The sequence below is a fragment of the Sorex fumeus genome, unplaced genomic scaffold (genome assembly GCF_029834395.1).
Source record: "Sorex fumeus unplaced genomic scaffold, SorFum_2.1 ptg000013l, whole genome shotgun sequence".
In the NCBI taxonomy this organism is placed as follows: Eukaryota; Metazoa; Chordata; class Mammalia; order Eulipotyphla; family Soricidae; genus Sorex; species Sorex fumeus.
Window position 1 is genome coordinate 30452992 of NW_026606070.1, and position 26403 is coordinate 30479394.

Genomic DNA, 26403 nt, shown 5'->3' on the forward strand with positions numbered 1-26403 from the left:
CAGCACTGCATAATACTTCAAACAATGCAAAGAGCAAACCCTCACGCAACAAACCAAGAGTAGTTCCTGAGCACTGCAGGTATGGCCAATTTTTTTTTTCTCTATAAAAAGCATAAATAACATTTCTAAAGCAGCCATAAAAAAGGAGGGGAGGAAATAAAATATTAAAACACTGGGGGTGGGAAGGAATGAAAGTTTTTAAAAAATCATCAGAGGTAAATTTTAAAGCTAAATTTTAAAATTTTAAAACTGTGGCATATATACACAATGGAATACTATGCAGTCATAAGAAATGATGAAATCATGCAGTATTCTGTAACTTGGATACAATTAGAGAGCATTACGTTAAAATACTCACGTAAAGGACAAACAAGACCTCACTCACCGGTGGAAAAAGAGGGAAAAAAAAACACCTAGGAAATATCAAAAGGCAACAAGCCCCTGATCCTGAACTACAGAACTGAGAATATCAAACAAGGAGGAGGCAGGCGGAGAGTAATGAATGAGAAAGCGGTCTCCAAGTAACATAAGGACAGTGGTGGGGTGTCTCAGGCACTTCAGTGGCATGACGTAAGGTAACTGTGCAACAAAACTATACAGGTGAATACAACTGTATACATGTGACCTAAACTTTAATTATTTTTTAATCCCTCCCCCACCAAAGGCTTAGGACCAGGAACATAGGTTTGAAAAAGTTCAAAAATCTAGTTTGCTTTCCACATAGTGCAGCAATGGTCTGCAAATATAACCTACAATAAGATATTTTCAGAACTTCGAGAGAAAGATCACATTTACATAGCTGTTATTAGTGCATACTGTTCTAAGTGTTCTACTGTGCCAGAGAGAGAAACCAGAAGCTTATACACTACCACTCAGGTATGTCCTATAACAGGCAATCCCCATGTCTATAAATTAAACTTCATTAAAATATAAGTGTATAAATAATAGGAGCATACACAGGACTCAGACTATGTGGTTTGGGACATCCATATCTGGTATGGATTAAGGAGGTTAACTATAATATAAAACGAGATTGAATTTACCAGTTAAATGACAGATCGTTGACTTGTACTTTAAAAAATTCTAATTACAGTCTTCAAAATGCAAACACAAACTGGGTGGAGGATAAAGATAGGAGATAAAATATGATTATCTCCCAATCTCCATATAAGCTGCTGTATTAATGGCAAAACATATTCATATCAAAGGATTACCTGAGAAAGAAAAGAGGACAGTGTAAAGATGAAAGACGCAACTCACCAAGAGCTAGAACAAGTATAGGGATACAAACTGTTCTGGAAAAAAAAATCTTAAATACTATGAGAGAAGACTGAACATTCATCAACAAAGCTTCCCCTTTCACTTAGAAGAAACGAATAATCCAACAGAAGGAAAAAATAAAGATAAAAATAGGAGTACGCTAGATGAAACTTTAACGTTGATTTTGAAAACTAGGTAATAAAAGATGACTTCCAACAAAATGTCCAAAAGGGGTGATGAGCGAGGCTCTGGATTCAAACAGTCCCACAATGAAGGGAGGAGTAGGGAGAGAGGGAAGGAGCGAGGAAGGGTCCCCACATAATGCCAGAACAAAAAAAGGGATAGCAACTGCAGAAGTTGCAGAGATTAAATAGAAGAGTACGTATTCACACACTGTACCGACATATTAGAAACTGAGATAATAAACTAATTCCTAAAATGAAGAACAAAAGTGACTCAAGAATTAAGTATTGGATAGTTTCATTACTGTTAAACATTAAATTAAATTTTTAAGTCTTACCACATAGTCAGAGACAGCTTTTACAACTGAATTTTACCAAGTTATATGAGAGTAGTACAGACTACTTTACTATAAATTTACAAAGAACAAAAGAGTAACATCCTGGGTCTGAGCAATAGTAAGTAGGGAGGGTGTTTCCTTTGCATGAGACCGCCGAGCCAGGTACGATTCCCAGCATCCCATATGGTCCCCTGGGCACCACCAAGAATAACTCCTAGGTGCAGAGCCAAAAGTGACCTCTGACCATCTCTGGGTATGACCCAGAAAGCCCCCCGCCCCCCGCGTCCCCGCCCAAAAAAGGAGAAAAGTAACATTCCAAGTCTAAAAAAGTAACAAACAACATTTCATTTGTTTAAATAAACACCCAGGTCAGTCACAAATAGTACAAGAAAAATTATGTGCCCATTTACATATGAACTTGTCAAAATTTTGTATATCAGCAAACAATTTACCAGGTGTTTATTTAATTTTTTTTTGGGGGGGGGTCACACCCGGCGACGCAAAGGGGCTACTCCTGGCTCTGCGCTCAGGAATCACCCCTGGCAGTGCTCAGGGGACCATATGGGATGCTGGGAATTGAACCCGGGTCGGCTGCGTGCAAGGCAAACGCCCCATCCGCTGTGCTATTGCTCCAGTCCCTTACCAAGTGTTTAAAGCAACCAAAGGAATCAAACCAATGGCCAAGGTTCATATTGGCAAATAAAGTCATTTAGTATTATAAAAATTTAGAAATATGATTAACAGATAAGAGAAGAAAGAAAGAGTTAACTGAGCAAAACTTTAAGTCTACTCAGTTTAAAAGTCCCTGAAAAACTAGAAGAAAATTTCCTTTAACTGGCATAGCAGTTTATCAAACACCTAATGGTAAAAATCTAGTAGTAAAAATGTCAAAAATAACAAAATATTTTGTAAAATGTGTTAGCACTTCATTTCCAGTATTTGAATCTTATGTGGGTAATTTTCACCAACAGAGAGAGAGAGAGAGAGATAGAGAGAGAAGCAAGAATCTGAAAGGGAGGTACAAAATCATTGCCTACAGATAAAGAGGGTCCAGGAGTGCTGAGCAAGATAACAACCTACAAGGCAGGTGGGTAGGTCATCTCAATAAAGTGAAGTCAGTCTCTCTGTGATGGACTAGTCCTCACATTCATTTGTATGGAAATAAATGCACGAAGTGGAAACCGATACATGCCATGAAAGAAAAAAATTAATTAAGGAGTAATGTGCATCAGCAGTACGTATTACAGGTCCTTTCCTATGCATTTTATATTCCAAATGTCTTATGGACAAGGGAGATTATTTTGTAACTTAAGCAAAGCTACAGAAAAAAGGAAGAGTCAGGAATCCCATCCAGGCTATGGACCCGCAGGACCAACACCTGTACAACTATGCTACAGAGGGTAGCACAGGCAGACAGTTGTTACTGGCTGAAGATAGTGATGACCATCAAAAGTAACTTAATACATGATGCTTATCATAAAGTCTAACATTTTTCTCTCAAGCCCGTGCCTTTGAACACAATCTGTATAGTCAGTCAAATCACCTACTACTCCATTCCTCTGGAAATAGAGTCCCCTCAACTATACTCTCATGGTTCCCCTTTATTGCCACCTACATTTCCTCACGGGTTCATGAATCTGGGGAAGAAAACCTCCCTGGATTACTGTATACCTAAGACCTCCTACATTGCATAGTACTTTTAAATAGTCAAGGAAGTTACCCGGGGCCAGGGTGGAGCACACTCTTTAAATACGGGTGCCCTGGATTCAAACCTCGATACCTGTAATTCCCCCAAGCACTGCCAGAAATGACCTCTGAGTACTGAGGTAGGAGAAGCACCCTAACACCAAGCTGGTTGCAGTCCCAAATGCAAAAATATAAATAAAAGAAAGCAAGATGAAAGTATTACTAGAAGCCCTTCAACTAGACAAAATTGCTAAAAGTGAACATGGAAGAGGACACAGGCAAATGATCTACAAGGGAAGGAAAAAAGAGGAAAGATCCAAACAAGGTGAGTTGAATGCCATCTGTCAAGAGACAGAAAAATTAAATAAAATTCTGATCAATTCTGTACCTTTACAAAAACGGCGAAGTACAAATATCACTGCTATATCAAATTTGTTGTTTTTTGTTTTGTTTTCTGGTTTGGGGGCCACACTGGCATTGCTCAAGGCTTGCTCATGGATCTGTGCTCAGGAGACAATTAAGTGGCCTGGAATGTGTGAGACCTAGTTACTTGGTATTTTAAAATTTTTCTGTAAGAATATTTCCAACCCTGGAAGGATGTTTTTATTGCTTAAAAACAATTTTTCAAAAATTTTAGGCAACATGGTATACAATACAGTGAATGACTGATAGAGTTTTATGTAGAACACATTCCAGCACCACACCCTTCACCACTGGACCGGTGTTGTCACTGTCTCTCCCCCTCATCCCCATTCCCCCAAATCCTAGCCCCTTTCTCTCCCCTGTGCTTCTTACTGAAGACCATGAAGACCAATTGCAAGTTTCTGCTGCCTTTAGATACTTGTTATATTTTACTTTTGTTACTGTTTTAAAATTTTTAAAGTTATTTTCCTTTTTCAAAATTCAGTAATACACAACTCAAAATAATACTTACCATTGCCATATGGAAAAGCACGCGCTGACCGGCTATCATAACCAGAGGAATGTCCACTGTTGAGGAAAAAAAGCATTCTTACGTATGTTGCAAAATAACTTCTGAATTTTAACAGCTCGGTGCAAACAAAAACTCCAAGGTAACTACTATGTAATTGTAAGTTTTAATTCTGTAATTTTTTACTTTAACACAAAAATGCAGGTTTTTAACCTCAAAATTAATTTAACACTGACTTATAAAGAAAAATACAGCGTATTAGAACATTTTAGCATAAAAAATCATATCAATTCAGCTTGACTGACAGGTAAGACAACAGCAATTGAGATTAATAACTAGACAATTAAAATTTAGTCTTAAAGTTAGCTATGACTGGAAATCAAAATTTCGGTCAAATTGATAGCATCAACAAAAAATACATTTAACATTTTTGAAAAAACAATGTGTTTAGAAAGAAAATGTTCTCACAACTCAGACTCTGCTGAACTTTACTATTTCCTTCGAGAATGACATGCATGGTTTGATGCTCCTGGCTAAGGTCTCGTGATTTTACTGACATTTTATATAATTTTTTAAAAATCTACTGTTTCCGTGATTTGTCATGAAAAAGTAATATGACAGCTACCATTTTTATTAGTGATTTCTATCTGCCAACTGCACTGAGGCTTATATTAATTGGCTGTGGGAAATGGTGATGAAGAGCACTGGTAGAGGGCGTGCTTTGGTGATAAAAAGCCCTCAATTCAGCCTCTAGGAGTCAGTGTTGCATGTATGCATGCACATATTTTTCTCTTCTCACTGAATCTCCACAACTCCATTTGGTAAAAGAAAACTCATCTCTAAGAGTAGTTATTAATCTTGCATAGCAATACAAGTTGGGAAACGCTTTGAAGTCACAATCAGAATCAGGAAATGTGACTCCAAAGCCCACAGTGTCAAACCTCACCCTGCTGTCCAAAAGGAAAACATTCCTTCGTACAGTACTCCAACTAACATACCCTAAGAACAAGGCACAGAAGATAAGACTATTGCCATGTTGCATGGATCCAATCCTCCACATGGTGGCAAAAAATTAGTAGCTTTTCTTCATAATTGTCCCCCCTAAAAGCTGTCTTTACTTAAAGCTAAAACAGAGATGCATGTAATCACCATTCTGTCACTTTCAAAAATATTGATCACTGCCCTGTTTTTACCAATCTACCAATTTTCTTTAATCGACATGTCAGTTTTAAAAAATCAAAGTATTTCAAAATACTATGATTTAGTTTCTTGTCCTCTTTGTCATCAGACGAATTAAAAAAGTGGCTACTGTTGTTTATGAAAGGAAACCTTTCTAAGATATGACTATGGTATGTATAAGAGCCTTCTGTCATAAGCCTGCCAATGATAAAAAAAATTTCAAGTAGCCAAAATGATTTACCTTTCTATTGTTGGTATAAGAGATGGAGGTGGTGCACCTGGTGGAGGAGGAAAACCTGAAATATTCAATCACAAAATCAAAAAAGTTAATAAAACATACATGTGATGTAGGGTGAAACAAAGTTGCTGAGTATCAGTAAGTTTCTTTGGGTACAAAAACGTGCTTTTCTATGTTATAATGGACAGAAAGGAATGGAACTTAAAATTATGAACAGTTTTGGAGCAGGATCTTTAAATGAATAATAGTCTGATCTAATACACAGAGCACAAACAGGAGTCAGGACACTCGGTCTTATTTTCAGCACCACACACAGCCCATTTTGTGAGGATGAGAAGGTTTATTATCTCAAGACCTTACCTTTTCCATATATAAAACAGTTCCAGTGTTGCCACCATGTTATACTTGAAATGTTTTAGAAGAAAAGCAAATAAAATAGTATTCACCGCTTTCAAAATTATTTTGAGTTTTAGAAATATAGGAATTTCCTTTAAATTTAAAATTTATAAATTAAATCTTATCAGCGAACACATAAATGCTTATGGCTAAGAACATTCATTACAAAATACCTGAACAGTACATGATCCTACATAGCTTTTTACAAAAGAAAAGTAATACGTAATTTCTGGATCAGTCTGGAAAGAAATCATTGCACCTTTGTATCTATATTCTCAATAATTCGTAGGATCTATATGAAATACTGGAGGGTATGGCTAAAAGGATGCTTACTAATCAATCTACTCTACACTTTCAAATTCAGATACACAATAACACACCCCATCAAAACACAACTGAGACCAACTCCTAATGATACAAATTCCTTTTGAGTTTTAATGACCCTGATTACTAGAAAATGTGTTATATTGTACTTCGATTTCACACTATTATCTGACATTACTGTCCTGGACAAGAGGGGAAAAAACCCAAAACAAAACACTGCTAGATTCTCTATCAACCTCTATATATTTGAAAATACTATCACTAAACTGTCAGGATTCCAGATGAAAATGAATTCCAGTACACTCAGCCTTGCTCAAAGGTACATTTAAGTCAGTATTTGGCCCTGCTTCAATGTGTTTCAGATTCACCATGCTCAGCTTTACTGTATCCAGTTTTAGATTCCATAACTCCTCTATTTCAACACCTTTAAGAAATGTAATACACTTAGCAATTATCACATTGGTCGTAGAGTCCACAATCCTATCTTAAACAGTTTTACAATCACAGTTTCCTAAAGTAAAGGCACACCAATGGTTTTTCTATGACTTCTCCACATAAAAGCCTTTTTCAAAAGCCAAATTCATGCACAATAAACAACTCCCTATCCCATGTCTACTTAAATATGCTATCCTTCTGAAACTTTACTACTTCTGTATAGGGCATTTTGAATTTAGAACCCCCTTCCAAACACACTGTTATCACCTCTCATTCTCTGTATACTCCTTTCAACAGTGAACTCAATAAACACGCTTACAATCATATTTACACCATGTTACAGAAAAGGGAGGGAAAAGCCAACATTCAATCATATATAAACTCCTACTGATCAAACCAATACAACAACGAATAATTTATTCACCACTCTAATGCCGACCATCTAACCAGCTACCAATACATCCTGATTGTGCAGTTCAGAATAAATTTTCTCATAGTACTGAGTTATCACCAAGATTTTAAAAAATATGAGAATCTACAATATGGTCCAGATGAACTTTCTCTTCTCTTGCACTGTATCAAATAAAAATAAATGGGTCTAAAGTATTTTTTAATAAAATCATTTCATTCCCTATACTTTTTCTTCAACAAATTGACATTTTTCTCAGAATCTATTTCTATAGAAATGGGTCAGACAGGTGTACAGAAACTTAAATTATCTTGATCATAACTGGAATGAAGCAAAGGCAGAGCTGAAAATAGGACCTTGAAATCCCAATTACCTACTCCACATTCTAACCACATCAACACTGTCCCTCCTGTAACTGTAAGCTTCAAATTTCATGTTTATTAACAATGATGGAGAAAACATGAAAAAAGTTTTACCTGGAGGTGGTACAGTTATTGGAATACCTAAAAAACAAGTGATGAAATTTAATATAGTAATTGGATTTCATAACCTGTAATGTATTTATGCCATCACCAAAACAAACTTTGAAATAAAACCCCTCGCCTCCTTTGTCCTGGCTTATTCTCTCAAAAGCCGCATTCTGTTTTCTTGCAGAAGACCAATGAATGTAAGAGCCAACCTCCTGATGAAAGTCCAGTCTAACAACTTGATAATGAGGTTTCTCCAACTAATTGTAATCACAGGCAAAATTAGAAAAGGTCAATTTTACAAAGCACAATGTGCATACACAAATAACTCCAAGAAATTAACACTAAATTGGGTTGGATATGCAACATCTAATCTTGTTATTTTTAACATTTTAATAGGAAGGCTGATCAATGGGTTTGTTAATACTGCAAGAACTACAAGGTAATTGAAAATGATGAAAAGTCACTTTATTGAAGATTTACGCAAAGTTCAAGTGCCAATCTGGACTGCTATACTGTTACTGACGAGAGCAAGAAAAGTTATTTCTCTTGATTTCTGGGAGTAATAAGGGGTGGCTAATTCATATTTATATACACACATATGCATGCATATATATGTTTGTGTATCTGTATACACACAGGGCACATTAAGATAAATGATGATTTACTTCTACAGGAGTCATTAAGTAGTAATTTGTGACTCACTCATTTGTACACATAAGCTTCAAGAGCTAAACTATGTATAAACATTCCCAATTTAGATTAGTCAAATGTGCCCTTAAATCTTAATGTAAGATTAATAAATCTAAGCACTAAAATTTGACATTTTAAATGTAAAAGCTACATGAAAGGCAATTTATGTGGCATGCAAATTTTAACTACTACTTATATGAAGAAAAATGACATTTCTAAATAAGAGAAAAACATTTAAAACTTTCATGAAAAATATTATACCATAAATAACTTGGAACAGTTGGAATGGTCTACAAAATCTATCTTAAAAACTGCACCCAAATTATTCTGAAAGAGGAAAAAAATTCATTTGCTAAATGCATTGGAAAAATAATGAAAACAGAACAACTCAATTTTTTTCTTGTCAATGGAAACATCTGCTAATCATTAATTTTTTAAAAAACTTAACCATGTTTTACAGTAAGTGGGTTCTATAAAAAGATCTGAAAGCAGCAAGTGACCTCAAAATGGAGAATAAAGCACCTGACTTAAGCACCCAAACGTAAAAGTATATTCTGACTTACAGAACCAAGACTGAAAAAGATTGTGTAAAGCAGCCTCTCTGTTTCAAAAGCCATTAGACACAAAACTCTACTGAACTGATCTATACTTAATTGCAATTCTTGTCCATCCTGAGGTTACCTTGTTGAAATTACTAAACTAGAAGAATCCAGCAAAACACAAGCTAGCAAGATCCAGATTCCAAAAACAAAATGTGAAGCAAAGCACAACACATTTAAGATCCTTAATGGTAACTATTACTGATTTTCTTTAGAACAAGTATAATTTTTTGTACAATATTATCAAAGTTCACCTTAACTACTTTTCTATTGTAATACACAATCATTTTCTTGGGTATATTAGAAGACCACGCCAAAGTTGGCAACCACATTAATACCAGTAAATTACCTATAAGTATACATACACACTTCATCTGGTGTTCACTATAACTTAACTAAAGTAAGAAAAATAACTAAAAAATTCCTAGTCAGTTATCTCACCTTAGTCTTCAAAATAATTTGTCAAATTTCCACAACACATAAAGATAAAAGACAGATGGTCAAATGACTAGCATGTTATGAAGGCAGTTAAAATTACAACTAGCTTGTAAAATTTTAATCTATTAAGAGTTGTAGCATAGGACAATTTTTTTTTAATAAATGAATTCAAAATATGGAGATAAATCAAATTACAAATACAGATGCATCTGTAATTGATATCTACACATCAGAAAACTGGCAACTAGAATGGATCCTTCATATGAAACTTCTTATCTAAAATACTTCAGTATCATCTCTATTGGTAAATATTCATTGAAGCAGAACAATTACCCAAAGTTGATAAAACACTAGTATCAATTCCATAACAATTATCAAATACAATTTCAAAACAACCATGACGTTTCAGTAAGTGATAATGTAAAGCCAACATAATTCTAATCTAAAAAAATCACTGTTTAGCATGTCTTTTATTGTCAAAATATAAACAATGTAATAAGAGAAGAGAAAACCCATCTCAAAAAGCCCCACTCTCCTCATCCTCAATACTCCCACCTTCTCAGCCTATGCATTTGTTGTCTAACAAACTCCAAAAACACAAAGTAAGAACTGTTTTCTTTTCTATCCATTACTGTAAAACGAGCAGGTAGAAACTGTTTGTTTGTTTCTGATAAGCCTTACAATAGAGTAGTCTAAGATTTCTAGTGCTCTCTGAAAGTAATACTCAAGCTCCAAAGACTCTTCGGTAAGTGGGCTTGAAGACAAAGCAACCATCAGAATCACTCAAAAGTTGTTCTACAGATCAGAGCACTATCAGAAAATTTTTGATCAAATCTGCAACAGACACGGAAGAGATTGTGTTCTAACAAGATGATCATGTTGCTAATCAGGAATCATACTTGGATAATCAGTGAACTCTAAAAATCAAACTGTACTATTAAAAGCCTCAATATTTGATACAAATTTCATTTCAGATTTTTATTAAATAAAGCAAATTATACTTGTAGGTCGAGTACAGCTATATGATAGCAAAAACCATCTGACATTCTCAAAAGAATAAAATTTTCAGAAAAGCAGCCGATATTCTTATATGTAAACAATAGGGATTCAGGGAACTGAAATATTATTTGAGGATCTGTAGAAATAGAAAGCAACAGCCTTACAAGACACAATTAAAAATTTCAACTATATAATTCAGTATTTTTCTAAAAAAAAAAAAAGCAGCTCTGCATTAAAAAAAAATTACTGTCCATAAATTTCTACTCAATGGATTCCATCATTACAACACAGAGAGGCCTGTTACTCAAGCCGGTGTTTTCCCTTGAACACATTATCTCTCATCTCTATATATCTTTGTTTGCTTTTTCCAAGCCCATGATCTCTCTTAAACACACATTTCCTTTTTCTCTTCCTTCACATCTTTCTAAGCAAATTTCATTCAGTTAAAAACTGCCTTGCCTTAGGAGAGATAGTACAGTGAGTAGGGCATTTGCCTTGCAGGCAGCAGACCCAGGTTCGACCCCTGGCATCCCATATAGTTCCCTGAGCCTGCCAGGAGTGATTCCTGAGTGCAGAATCCAATAAATTCACTAACCACTTATCCTCTCTCCGTAATGTTTAACTGAAAAAAACACTAGAAAATTATATAAACAGTATTTTCATATAACAAAGCTGCACATTAGAGGGCAAAAGTATACTTTGTAAAGTGTGCTTATAATAATCGTCCAGCACAGAGCAAGCCTCTGCCAAAGTAGGGGAGACCTATGTCAGGTCCACACAAGTTGGGCTCAGTTTATGAGTCCTTTATGACTCAGAATTTTATTGATGAACTGAATTTCAAATGTTCCAAAGAATTACAGACCCCCATAATCACAACTATAATACTGATTACTGTAGTAAGAAATTAGCTATAATTATATCTATTACATACACGCAATTAAATTATATTTTCTCTCTTTCAACAAATATCATAAAAAAATTAACGAAGATAAAACACTAAGATTAGAGTCAAGGAGACAGCTTGAGGGCTAGCGTGCACAAACCAGGCCCCAAGTCCAATTTCTGGCACCCGGGACTGTGGGGTCTGAGCAGTAAAATTATCAAGATTCATATCGCCTGGTCAGGTATGACGGAGTGGAGCCCCTCAATAAACAAACAAAATACAAAGACTGATTCCAAAACAGTCAGCCTAAGCCTAACATAAAATATAATACAATCTGAATAGCTTGTTCAAAACTCTGAAACTCTTATTTTAAAAACAGAAGCCAGAAAGAGAAATATTTTGTGGTTCCATTTTATAAGATAAACTAGAATAAGAAATCTGAAAGAAAACTAAAATGTTTAATGAGAACAAAATTTTGGTTAAGGACATAGCACAGCGGGTAGGGCATCTGCCTTGCACGCAGCCAACATGGCCGACCCAAGTTTGATTCCTCCGCCCCTCTCGGAGAGCCCAGCAAGCTACCGAGAGTATTCGATTCGATATGCCAGACACAGTAACAACAAAGTCTCCAATGGAGACGTTACTGGGCCTGCTCGAGCAAATCGATGATCAACGGGAGGGCCTTTACTTTTACTTTTTACTTAAGGACAATGAAAAAAGCTTATACACACATAATAGTGATGTTACAACTGTACACTTACAAATGACTTTAAAATGTGTATTACCATAATAAAAAAATAAACAAGCATAAACTCCTATGTTACATATATTAAACATTGCAATTTCATAATTTTATCTTTCAGCAAGTAATTAAAACCTGTTTTATTCACCCCAGGTTCAGTCCCCCAGAACTGCATGGTCAACCAAGTACTACTGGGAGCGACCTCCAGGACCAGTGATGAGGGCAGCGGCCCAAAAACAAAACATCAAAAAGAAAAACCTGTTTCATGACCTATAGTCTTCCTAACTGCCTATCCACAAGTATGCAAGCATGTACTTCACCATCAGGAAAATACTTAAAATTTCAACAGTAATTCAACAGGAGCTTTTTTTGTTGTTTTTTCTTGACATAGATGGAATAATTCACTTCAACAATTAGAACAGAATTTCCAGTAACACTTCCTGAATAAGAATTCTGGTTCTTTCTTTTATATATATATATATTTTTTCCTTTTTGGGTCATACCCGGCGATGCTCAGGGGTTATTCCTGGCTCATGCACGAATTGCTCCTGACGGTGCTCAGGGGACCATATGGGATGCTGGGAATCGAACCTGTCGGTCATGTTGGCTGCGTGCAAGGCAAACGCCCTACCCGCTGTGCTATTGCTCCAGCCCCTATATATATATATTTTGGTGTGGGGAGAGTGGCATTGTGGGCAAAAGCAGTGCAGCACACCCAACAGCTCAAGGAGCTACTCCCTGGCAGTGTAGAGTTGCTGGAGAACTGTGGTTAGTAGCATGCTGGAAATACACCTGCTGTACGCGAATACACAAAATTCCTCCCAACTGCATTACTACCAACACCTCCATCTTTCCAGATCCCCTAATATATTATGCCCTGAATCTTTTGGCACCTCCCATTTTGAAAAACATTTAAATAATTTCAATTTATAAGTACTTTATGAATTGGTACATCACTACTCCCACCCTGAGCAAATATCCCACAGTCAGGTAAATTAAGCCAGTTTTAGAAGTCATCTGATTTTTGTATTCCATAAATGATGACAAGATAGCTTACAAATTGCATTTAAGAATAATCATCAAAGGAAAAATTAGAAAAGAGAATTAAAATTTAATAGCTAAGACAATAGTCAGCAACAAAAAAATCAGCGGTACTTCATAGTACAAAGCCATAAATAACCTAAATATAATTAAAATATGTTATCATCCCTAGAATCAGTTACACAGCAAAGAAATGGAAGTTTTCTTTAAAAATAAATAAATAAAAGTGCCCCAAAAACATATCAGCCATGTCAAGTGTTTCTAAATATTTTTATACCAGTGAGGTACTGATTTTTTCATCTAATATTAATTGCTAGTGTTGACCTATATAAAATGTTAGACTCTGTTATATTAGGGAGCAAACTTTAAGAACTTCTGTTTTTGTTTTCCTTCTAGCAATCAAACCCAGGACCTCATACATATAAAATCTGTGTACTATCACCAAGTTACATATCCTATCTATCCTGAAAATTTCTTTGAAATTCACCTTTGGTACGTAGCAAAGTTTAAAACTGTCACAAAAGCAATCTCTCAGAGGGCTATTAATCAGACACACATATCAATTTCCAGCCTCAAACCAATGCTCAAAATTAACAATTCTATATTTGTCTTTTTCTTTTTTACAAAAATGATTTTCTGGGCCACCTATGGTACTACTTTGCTCCTAGAGAATACTTAGGGGGTCCTGCTGTATTGACCAGTCTTCCACATGCAAAGCACGAACTCTAAGAGGCTCTGAAACATCTCCCTGGCCCCATTTATATCAAAGGACAAGAACTCATTTATGAATCAATAAGTCAATATTTTTCATTAGTTAATTCTTACCATATAAAACTCAAGAATCAGGGTCTGGAGAGAGTACCGGGGCAAGACACCTGTTCTGCACACAGTGAACCCTGATTCAATCTCCCATACTACATATTGTTTCCCAAGCACTGCTAGGAGTGTCTCCATGGGAGATTTTGTTGTTACTGTGTTTGGCATATCGAATACATCACGGGTGACTTGCCAGGCTCTGCCGTGCGGGCGAGATACTCTCGGTAGCTTGCCGGGCTCTCCGAGAGGGGCGGAGGAATTGAACTCGGGTCGGCCATGTTGGCTGCGTGCAAGGCAAACGCCCTACCGCTGTGCTATCGAGTGAGCCCTAAGCAGAGCCAGGTATGGTCACAAAAGACTCAAATATCATAAGCCCAATCACAATTTCTAAATGCTTCGTGCTTCAGAACAAATTTACTGTTGAACAGAAATTCATAAGTTTAGAGATAATGTTATCTACAGTAAGTACCTACAATCTACAGTCCTTTTGGGGGTTAGGGGCGCACAGGGCTGGATAATACTGGACCATACTCTGCTGTGTTAGAATCATGTGGTGCTAAGATTCAAACCTAGGCCTCCAGCATGCAAAGCATGAGCTTATCTAGCTTATCTCCCAACAATCTTTCTGCTAGTTATATGAAAACAGATTCACTAAAGATTTGGGCGGTTTCCATACTGATTTTCTTATCATTTTAAAGATAAGAGGTGACAATGGAAGAAAATCAAAGATGGTGTGGTTTTAAGGCAAAAAGAACAGTTACAATTTAGAGACCAAGAATGAGAACACATAGTAAAAGGACTATTCAGACTCTATTAACCTACTTCTCAAATCACAGCCAGCAGCTCTCTTGCAAGAGTAAAGTTTAGATAGGGGTTTTAATCTGAACTCATTTTATTAATAGAAAGTAAATTTTAATGTGTACGTGTAATTTTTATTAGGACTAGGACCTAATTTTATCATTTATTAATGGCATTTTCCCTTGAAAAAAAAAGGATTGTCCCAAATCAACCTTGTTGGTATCATTAAAATTTCATGAATAAAGTTCATAAAACTGAACTTATATTCGAAGTTTATTAAGAACAAAATTCAGGGGCTAGAGCAATAGCACAGAGAGTAGGGCATTTGCCTTGCACACAGCCAACCCGGGTTTGATTCCCAACATCCCATATGTTCCTCCAAGCACCGCCAGGAATAATTCCTGAGTGTATGATCCAAGAGTAACTACTGTGCATGGCCGAGTGTGACCCAACAAGAAAAAAAAAAAAGAATAAAATTCAAAATGCCTCTGAATGTAAAGTTGAAAATAAAAATTGAATTTAAAGGGTGCTGGGAGGATCTTCCCAGGATGGAAGATGTGTGCTGAGAGTAGACTATAGACCGAACATGATTGCCACTCAATGCCTCTTCTGCAAACCACAGCACCCAAAAGGAGGGAGAGAAAAAAAACAGAATGCCCTGCCACAGAGGCAGGGTGGGATGCGGGGATGGAGGGTGGGAGGGATACTGGGATCCGTGGTGGTGGAGAAAGGGCACTGGTGGACGGATGGGTATTCGATCATTCTATAACTGAAAACCAAGTGGTTAAAAATACATCAAAAGTTTAATTTTCTATGCTGCTTTTAAAAAACACTCAAAAGGGGCCAGAGAGATAGTACACCAGTAGGGTGCTTGCCTTGCCCGCGACTGACCCGGTTTGATCCCCAGCATTCCACATGGTCCTCTGGAGCCCATCAGGAGTGATCTCTGAGCATAGAACCAGAAGTAAACCCTGAGTACCACAGGGAGAAACACTCCCACTCCCTGAAATTAAATAAGCACTCAGACATAGTGTTTGAGATATAAACCACAGAACCAATTTTGTCTCTTCAGAGATATACTGTTTTTGACTATTCCGAATCTTTTAAACAAACCTTACAACTCAATATATATTTGAATATAAACTCATCAATTTTACTTTGAAGGATCACAATTTTATTAACTTTACATTATTTATTACTTCAGTAAAATTCCTTTGCTATGATAAAATAGTAAGACACAGCTATCAATTGTAGAGCAAATCTATATCGAAAACATATTGATTTCCTATCCATGACTTTTAATACATATCAATGAAGATAATATTTTCAAATATATTTCACTATTTTTTTTACATTGCTCAGGGCATCAGTAAAAAAATCTCTCCTCTTTTCCATTTGGAAAATTTCTTTTTTATACCTTCCAGTTCACATCATCTTATATTTCATTCATAAAAAAACACTCAAAGGTTAAAATATTTTTTAGTTAAAAAAAAATCTCAAGGAGTTCTTTTCCTTTCAAGGGCAATGACTTATTTACTACTTACCTGGTGGGGGAATCAGAGGAGGAGCAGTGCTGACAGTTGGAGGTGGTGGAAGAAATGGCGGAGGTGGCAGGTGGGTGGGAGGAGCTCCCGGTGGGAAAAAAGGAGGCGGTTTGCTAAAATTGTTGTCAACTTCAGTGGCTGATCTTTCAGATAGAACCTAAAAGCAAACCAGAGTTAATGAAAAACTAATATGAAATTAGTAACAATTTCACCCATTTAAGAAACAAGATAAAAAGTTGCATTCATATATACATATTTGAGGGAAAAGAATAATTTCTTTTTTTCTTGACTGACGTTCGGTGATTTTCAATACTGTTAGTGATGGATTCCCATGGCATAATTCCAACACCACATCCATCACCAGTGTACCCAAATCCCTTCATCATGGGCACCAATGGACAGGAATCATTTTTCTAAGTGTATGATACTTGGATACATATGTGAAATATATACTTGAACAAACTTCTAAAATATCCATAATCAAAGCCTATGAAAAATGACAAAAATTTAATAAAATCACTTTTAAAGTTTTGGTAAAAATTGATAAATATTCTGAATAATTACTTTACAAATGAATATTAGCCTGTTATCCAAATTTTAGCATTCACATTAAATCAATGTAGTAAAATTAGCAAAAATTGTATAGCTACACAGGGAAGATAGCTCAAGTGGCAGAAAACAGGCCTAGAATGTACAAGGCCCTGAGTTCAATCCCAAAAATCACGTTTCCACTGCCAGCACCACTGGGTATAGTTCTGATGCTTCCCAACACCACAGTAGGTGGTCCAAATTAAAAGCAGTTAAAAGTCATTATGATTTTTTGTCTGCATGTGACTCTCATATCTGTTGCAATTTTATGAAAAAAAAAAAAATCAACATGGCAGCACAGTCAAGACATTCACAGAGTAGGATCTGCAATCACCAGGATACTAAACATGAGACTTCATGACACACATCAACAGGGTGGAAGGACAGCAGCCAGAGATTGAGTCCTGTAACTGTGTAAGTAAGATTCACACCTGAAAAGTACAACTGTGCTTACAAAATAGGGGCTGTGTAGATAGGTTTTGCATCTATTAGTAGCACTGTCCTCCTGTAGTTCATCAATTTGCTGGAGTGGGCACCAGTAACGTCTCCTTTGTGGGACTTGTTACTTTTTTTTTTTGGCTTTGGGTCACACTCGGCAATGCACAGGGGTTACTCTTGCCTCTTCACTTAGGAATTACTCCTGGCGATGCTCGGGGGACCATATGGGATGCTGGGAATCAAATCTGGGTCAGCCATGTGCAAGGCAAATGCCCAACCTGCAGTGCTATTACTCCAACCCCTGTTGTGTTTTTGGCATATCAAATACGCCACGGGGAGCTTGCCAGGTTCTGCCGTGTGAGCGGGATACTCTCAGTAGCTTGCCGAGCTCTCAGAGAGTGACAGAGGAATCAAATATTAGTAGTATCCTATTATTACAGGCATAAATAAACCCACAGTCCAGTAGCCCTGGAAATGCAGATTCTTGAAACATTCCCAGAAATTTCAGTGTGCAAGAATATTTGGGAAAGAGCAGAAATAGGTGATATGTCATATATTTAGTTTTTTTGTACTATACCGCTTACTCCTAGCTCAGTGCTCAGGGATCACTCCTGCTGGTGCTCGAGGGACCATATACAGTGCCAGGAATCTAAACCACATATTTAGCTGTACTTCTCAAATCTTTGCAGGATAAATCAAATTCTTTATACATAAAATTCCAATCTGAATTTTGTTTGGGTACCACACCAACTGTGCTCAGAGTTTACCTGTGGCTCTATGCTCTTTCCTTTCCATTAAGCACAGTAATTTTTAAAAGATTTTTTAATGGTTAGCTATTTTTAATAGGAAATAATTATTTCTGGAAGTCAGAGGGCTAAGTTTATATTTCAGATCTGAAAATTACAATGAAATAAAAAGAACTTTTATATAATCAAGACTAAAACCAAAACTCTATGAACACTTTTATTTTAGGAGGAAGGACTATCAAGTGGTATTTAGGGGACCAAGGAACCACATCAGTCCTCAACCAATGCTCAGACCTTATGATGTAGTGCTCTTAGGTTTGAGGTGCCAAAGTTACTAGATCACCCTGGTGGTGCAGAGTTTTCAGGACCAAATCAGCAAAACTTGGAGGTCGCTAGGGCAAAACCCAGCAATATTGGGAAGCCATGTGCTGAAAGGGGAAGCAAGTTGGCCACATTAACCACTCTACCATCTCCCTAACCTGTCAAATATTTTAAAAAGTACTCAATAAGAAAACTAGTAACAAAACAGTGTGATCAAGCCAATAGCTGAATGTAACTGCAAATTCTAACTTGAATTATCTAGGTTAGTGATAACCCAAATTCTTTTATTTCACTTAAAAACAAAGTAAATCTAGTTCAAACAGTAATATATCAAATAAATCTGGCACATAATGATGCTACAAGATTTTAATTCATATTTTTAAAGAATAGAAAAAGTGAAAATGGTCATTGTAAGCTTAAAAAAAAGATATACATAAATACAATCTAGTAGTATCCCAAACTGCTTAATCATGAAGAATAACTATTCCAGACTGTTTAAGTGGCTTATCCTCTGAGAGCAAAAATATTATCAATGCCTTTCTTTGTCTTCCTTAAATCTGTCCCATATTTCTGTTTCGTTCAATGAAGCTGGTACAATGGTACTGGAACTTGGTGATAGGCATGATGAGCCATGCACATGAGAGATGTGATGACATTCCTCTAAAATTTCATAATATTGGAAAAAAATGTCCCACTCCCCTACTCCCCAATTTATCACAATCATTTTTGACCAGACCTAAGTAGGTAAAAGAACTAGGTCTAGGGACACATACATGATCTTATTATAGTAAATGTTTAGGTTGTCTTTAAAAAAATAATATATAAATCAATAATTATTATAAAAATCAATAATTATTATAAAAATCAATAATTATTATAAAATTATTGTAAAAAATTTTTTTTCACAATTATTGTCCTGATAATTGTAAAAGCAATTTTTTACTGGGTTGGATCGATAGTGATGTGTTTTCCTTGCACATGGCCGGCCTGGGTTCGATCCCCAGCATCCCATGTGGTCCCCCAAGCACTGACAGGAGTAATCCTGAATGCAGAGCCAGGAGTAACCACTAAGCATCTCTGGGTATCACCCAAAAAGCAAAAGCAAAAAATAATAATAATAATAATTTTTTTTTACTGAAAAAATAAAAAAAAATTTAAATTATAAGAAGTGTTTTTAATGAGTGACTGTTAACCATATCTAAAAATCTTTGTAACACCTAGAATCACAAAAAAATTTTTTTAACAAATTCCTCCACCCCGCTCTCAACACACACACAGTAATAACTTTTAGGGACCAGGAGATAGCTCAAAGGGTTGGAGTGTATAATCTACATGCAGGAGTCTCAGGTTTAGTCCCCAGCACAGGATTCCCCAAGTCAGGAGCAAACACTGAGTCAAGAATAACCCACAGTACTGCTGGGCATAATCCCCAACCAAAACCAAAATAGTAATTTTAAAAATGCTAAACCTGTATGTTGCTGTTTTCATTTGCTCGTCGCCTTCCTTCTACTCTGCTGATAGTTATAGTCTGACCAATAACATCAATTGCCCCAGGTAATCGCCTGTAACACAAAAATTGAATTAATTAGTTGCAGTATTAATAAATGTCTGAGAAATAATACAAGCATTAGGTAAGAAATAAAATCTAAAACCCTTCGTCATATACTTTAGATAGTTATGTTGCTACAGAAATTACTTTATTAGTAAATTGGAATCAACACATAAAATGATGATCATAAATGTTTAATTCTTATTGTTTTCTTCTAAATTTATTATTTTTTAAAAAATAATCTCCACTGAATCTACACCTTCATGTGAATAAGATAATAACTGCTAAACAAATAAAAAAATTTAAGTCCATAAGGCTTAAATTTTTAAGTCTTAATTTAAGTCAATTTGTCATTTCTAATAACATGTCTTTAGTCAGAACTCATATATTATATGCCTTACTGATGTCTAATCGTATCTGCAATTCTTTATACAGAAAAAGTCTACCACAAAAGACAGCTACAGGAGGAAAATCTAAGAAGTTAATTTTCTTTTTTCTTTTTGTCAGAAAGTAGAAAAGTGTATTGGAAAGTAAAAGGGGGGAAAAGTAACTTCCCATGTGGGAAGGAACTTCATCTAAGTTCACATGGGGAGTTACATAACAAGTGAAATTTCTAAATGTAAAATGTTAAAAGCTGTTTAACATACCAAAGGACATTATCAAAGTATATACAACCATAGAGAAGTTACTTATAGGAAAAGATAAAATGATAAAACAACAAAGCACATTGCAACCAGAGCCTCTGATACATATACATATTTAAAATCCCAAAATTCAACTAAATAAAGGCATGTGTGCATGTGTTATGAGGCAGGGCTGGAGTGATAGCACAGCGGGTAGGGCGTTTGCTTTGCAAGGGACCAACATGGCCGACCGAGTTCGATTCCTCTGCCCCTCTCTGAGAGACCGGCAAGCTACCCATGATGTATTCGATATGCCAATCACAGTAACAAGCCTCACAATGTTACTGGGCCTGCTCGAGCAAATCGATGAAAAACGGGAGAACAGTGACAGTAATGAGGCTACAATTTTCATCATTTATTGCTACCTTAACTTCACTTTAAAAATCTATTTCTGGGGTTGGAATGATAGTACAGAGGGTAGGGCGTTTGCCTTGCACATGGCCAACCTGGATTCGATTCCCAGCATCCCATATGGTTTCCCGAGCACCGCCAGAAGTAATTCCCGAGTGCATGAGCCAGGAGTAACCCCTGTATGTCGCCAGGTGTGACCCAAAATGGAAAAAAAAAGTCTATTTCTACTCTATTTCCTATTCCAATACTTTCAATTTTCAATGTGGATTATCTTCTTTCCATCTTTTAAAATGTATCCCCATCAAGAACAAATTCTCATTTATTTACTTGCATTTGCAATTTGGTTGGCAAATTCTCCAACTGTCAAAAGTAGAAAAACATAAATCCAAAAATAAAAACTCAATTTTTGAGTCAAGAGAAAATATTTATATATCATTCATTATAGTCTAAGGGGTTCCACTTTCAAAAATCCTAGAACCCATGGCAGTCCTAAATATAGCTGAGAAATCTAATTACTTTCCTTTTAGCTTTAAATGGATTAATCACTATTAATCACTAAGATTCAAAATGGCAATGCGTCCATAACATACAAATGAGATTATCAGTCTCATATGTAAAAGGAACCCTGAAAAGTTTAATTGCTTACATTTTCATGTTACTTTGACCAGGCATTTCTACATAAAAATGGAACTTAATTTTTAAATTAGAAATACAAAATTAACCTCTTTCCCACCAAAATATTAAATATATTCCAAAGAAAAAACCACAATATTCAACAAAGATTAGTAATCTTCAAAATACAATGACAGTCTAATGCCATATTATGGAAAATATTGAACCTTATTAAGTTATTAGTATTTTATTTCAGTGCATAAAATTATTCAGCAGGGTTTTATTATGCTAAGAATTTACTACAACTTCAATTTCTACAAAGAACAGATTAACCAGGTATAAAAATGTGTCTAAAAGAAGAACAGCTAACAGAGCTAGTAAGAAATTCCCTATACTGAACTAAAGCGTACTAAAAAGCTGAAAAAAAAACTAAACATGGTAGATGCTTAAGCCTTCATTATCTATAGTTTAATATAAGCATTAACTAGCCACAAAATTCTCCTCTACCTTTGCTTCTGGGACTAATAGGACAACATCTCTGAAATTATTATAGAATTATATCAAATTAAAATTAAGATGCCATTTAATGAGCTGATTTGCAGGAAGGGATGAGAGAGATGCTTGTAAAGATACAACAAATTTTTAAAATGACAAAATCAGGGTAAAATGAACAAACACAAAAGATTAGTTTGTTAGTTCTTTGTCTCAAATGTATCTGGAAATTTTTTATTTAACAGCCAAAATAATAGACATCACTACTAACAAATTCTTAATACGTGTAAGATTAACAAAGCATTGTCTTTGAAGACTCCTTTCCCTAGTAGTAATAATAGCATCAAACATGGGAAACTCTGTTTTATGGACTATAAATTCCTCAAAATAACTACAAAGTAACTATCATTCCCATTTTATAGATTAGAGCTTCATCTTAAGAGAAACCAAGTTCGTTGGCAGGAATGATAATATTAAAAAAGGAGGGGGAGAGAGGAGAAACTAGAAACTATGGTAGAGTAGTTTTTAAGTCTTTTCTCTCAAAATTTAGTTCTTTAGAAAATAAACTTTGCACAGCAATCCAGTATATTTTATATAAAAATTGAGTAGCAATATCTCATAAAGAGTAACATTAAAATCAAGTAACATTTAGTATTAAAGATTATAATACAAGAAAAATAACAGAGCAAAGAAAAAAATTTACTTGTTACAACCACCCAATTGAACCATAACTGCAAGCTCTAACAAGCACTTAAACAGGGACAAAATCTCTGATATTCTCCTAAGCTACCAAGAGTATTCGATATGCCAGACACAGTAACAACAAAGTCTCCAATGGAGACGTTACTGGGCCCGCTCGAGCAAATCGATGATCAACGGGAGGGCCTTTACTTTTTTTTTTTTACTTATTCTCCTAACAACAAAACTGAATCTCACAGCTGCTTCTCAGAATATTTCTGAAGGCTAGGTAAAGGATATCTGAAAAGCTAGACAATGTTGCCTGACAATTCAGCCCTCTTAATTGGCAGGCTTGATCTGAGGATATTTTACTAGTAACAAAATTAATTTTAATATATGCTAATAGATATGGTAAGTGACATGACCAACAAGTTCCTCGAAATAGCAAATTTACAAGTAAAACAATGTTATCCAAGGCCCTTACTGTACTTTTGAGCAAAAGTTCTTTATCAGCAGACAAAAAAAACAGAAAGACTCAATGATACTGAACCTAATTTTATGAAAGTACAGATACATATATTTTTCAAGAGTCCAAGGTTTGGCTGCAAACTTTCAGTTACTACTACTTCCAAGAGAAGTCAGGACCTCTTTTAGAAGAGTGACTGAGTCACATGCTCTTGCAGAAATCTATGAATGTTCTTTCTTACAACAGAGCTTCTAATAAGACTTTGGGCAACAGGTAGTTTAAAGGAGTTTTCTTAGGAAAAAATAACGCTAGACTGTTATTTCATACTCCCAGATGAAAGACAGATTCACTGGTCTGATTGCCTAATACAGGGCAATCTACACTGATATCTCTAACAATTCTGCACAGAAACTGGTATTAGAGCTTTTAAAGAAAAGACAGTCTTCAAAGACATGAAAATTCGGCCACATGGGAGAGATAGGGAAGCCTGTCTAGAAAGAGGGATGAAGATGAGAAAAGAATGAACATGGAGAAATATTATGTGCAGGATTCTAAGTTAAATAGTAGTACCTATTTTGCAATAAAGGAACACGATCCACTCTTGATAGTCATTACCTATAAAAAGACTTTCCAAAAGGCAGATATGTAAGTTAAATGAGAACTATATATAGAAAAGACCTCTGTGAGACTGTAAAATGCTTTATAAATGCCAGTTTTCTCATTGAAGCCACGTAGCTTTTCTTGAAAATCCAAGGTGCTCAGTCAGGCTCCAGTCTCTAAAATCACGGATCTTCAACGTTACTATTAGTATCATCTGGGGAACTTCTCTGAAGTCCACTACCCAGAGTACACACCAAGCGTTTCATAACACTCTCTAAAGCCTAAGAGCAGCAATTCTTTCAAGCTCCCAGCTAACTTTAACATATACCAATATTGAGGACAACAATGCAATGCCAAAGAGAATTTACCTTCTCTGTTCTGAAAAGTGCTTAAAGTAGCTGACCAAAAAAAAAACAAACAAAAAAACACTATTTAACTCTGATAACTCACAGTCATCATTACATACATTTTTTAATAAAATTTCAACTAAAGAGTCATTGCTCTTTATTCGGGTTCTGAGGCCATACCTGGATCATATGCAGTACAAGAGTTTGAACCAGGCCAGCTGGACGGTCAGGTTTGGGATCACGGTGACGAGACACACGGGGAAGATTCACGGGATGGGGGTGGAGCCGGCCCTTTCCTCCCACCCCAATGAGACCCCAAGTCGCCGCCCATAAACGGCCTTTCTGGCTCCTGATTAAGCTGTGTAATGGCCATGATCCCAGAGACTCAGAAACAAATCTTGGAACCCAACGGTTTTTGGCAGAAATATGCACAGAAAACACAGTAGGTTACTGTTTCCGGGCCACCCCAGGGGGGAAAGGGTCCTGTCCCTGCACCTGCTCCTCAGTGGCCGGTATCCTCCAGAGGCCACTAGACAGTCAGGTTTGGGGCCCTCAGTGATGAGACACGCGGGGCCTTATGGGATGAGGGAGGAGCCGACCCTTTCCTCTCTGCCCCCAAAAGACCCTGAGTCTCCTCCCACGATCGGCCTCTCTGGCTCCTGATCAAGCTGCTTAACGGCCACTATCCCAGAGACTCAGAAACAAATCTCGGAACCCAGTGGTTTTGGGCAGAAATCCCTCCATATTTGTTAAAATTGTGGAATTCCAAAATCTCAAGGCCACTATTGTGGCCGTGTGACATCATATGTTGTTCATGACCAACAACAGAACACAAATTGTCTACTGCTGCCTTTTTGGCAGATCTGAGTGTTGGGGTAAAATCCCAAATAATAATGGTAGGTCTGGTGTCAAAATACTGAATGTGATCAAAGTAGAGAGAGTAATGTGGAAATCATCTGCCCCACAGGTGGGGGGGTGGGGGGCATACTGGAGGTTTTGGTGGTGGAAATGGGCACTGGTGAAGGGAGGGTGTTTCATTGTATAACCGAGACTTAAACCAGAAAGCTTTGTAACTGCTCTCAGGGTTATTCAATAAATAAAATTATAAACAAGAAAAAAAAAAGAGATTGAACCAGGCCTGCCAAATACTAGTCAAATGCCTTAACACTGTACCATTCCTCCTACCCCTACACTAATTTTTTAAACAACTTTTCTTCTACGAGCACAATAATTTTCAATAGTATATACTGTGAATAGATTTTAATACTTTTATTTTTTTTTCTTTTTGGGTCACACCAGCGATGCACAGGGATTACTCCTGGCTTTGCACTCTGGCAGTGCTTGGGGAACCATATGGAATACTGGGGATCAAACCCAGGTCAGCACATGCAAGGCAGATGCCCGACCTGCTGTATTATCGCTCCAGTGCTAGTTTTATTTTTGATAAGATTTTTCATCAAAATTTTAAACTGTCTTCAATATATTAATTTCTAGTACTACATCTAAAAGAAGCAGGAACAAACAAATAGCACAGCTAAATATACAAACCAAAGAGTCAATAACACTGAAATCATGAGTTGCTATGGCAACTCCATGATAACCTTAAAGAGGTGCTCCTCAAGACACAAGTTGGGGGGTGGAGGTAAGAGACAGGGGGCAGGGGTGGAGGGGAGTGAACCTGGAAACACTGGTGTGGGATTAGTGCTGGAATTCTATGTCTAGAACTCAACTATAAATAATTTTGTAGATCCTGGTCCTTTAATAACTTTTTTAAAAAAATCTTATTGAATCACCATGAGATAGTTACAAGCTTTCATGTCTGGGTTATAATCACACAATGATCAAACACCCATCTCTCCACCACTGTACATTCCCCACCACCAATATTCCTGGTATACCCCCCCTTTCCCACCCTCCCCCTGCTTCCATGGTAGACATGATTCCCCATAATCTCTCTCTACTTTTGGGCATTATGGTTTGCAATTTAGACCCTGAGAGGTTATCATGTTTGGTCCTTTACATACTTTCAGAACACATCTCCCATCCTGGCCGGTTCCTCAAGCCATCATTTTCTCAGTGATCCCTTCTCTATTCCAGCTGCCTTCTCCCCTTGCTCATGAGGCAGGCTTCCAGC

The 26403-nt window shown here is 36.4% G+C and overlaps 1 protein-coding gene and 1 pseudogene across 33 annotated transcripts in view; both read right to left on the reverse strand.

Moving 5' to 3' along the window:
* Positions 1-26403, reverse strand: part of FIP1L1 (factor interacting with PAPOLA and CPSF1) — a 70473-nt gene that overhangs the window by 5941 nt on the left and 38129 nt on the right. For 20 of the 33 annotated variants that reach the window (XM_056111340.1, XM_056111338.1, XM_056111334.1 and 17 more), the window contains 5 exons: positions 19960-20053; positions 16399-16555; positions 7855-7881; positions 5818-5872; positions 4401-4456 (listed from right to left, as the gene is read on the reverse strand). In XM_056111340.1, coding sequence (XP_055967315.1) covers positions 4401-4456; positions 5818-5872; positions 7855-7881; positions 16399-16555; positions 19960-20053 — 389 coding nt within the window. The remainder of the gene's footprint in view (positions 1-4400; positions 4457-5817; positions 5873-7854; positions 7882-16398; positions 16556-19959; positions 20054-26403) is intronic. The other 13 variants (XM_056111335.1, XM_056111366.1, XM_056111362.1 and 10 more) reach the window with 1 other exon arrangement.
* On the reverse strand, positions 19201-19318 carry LOC130020823 (uncharacterized; annotated as a pseudogene).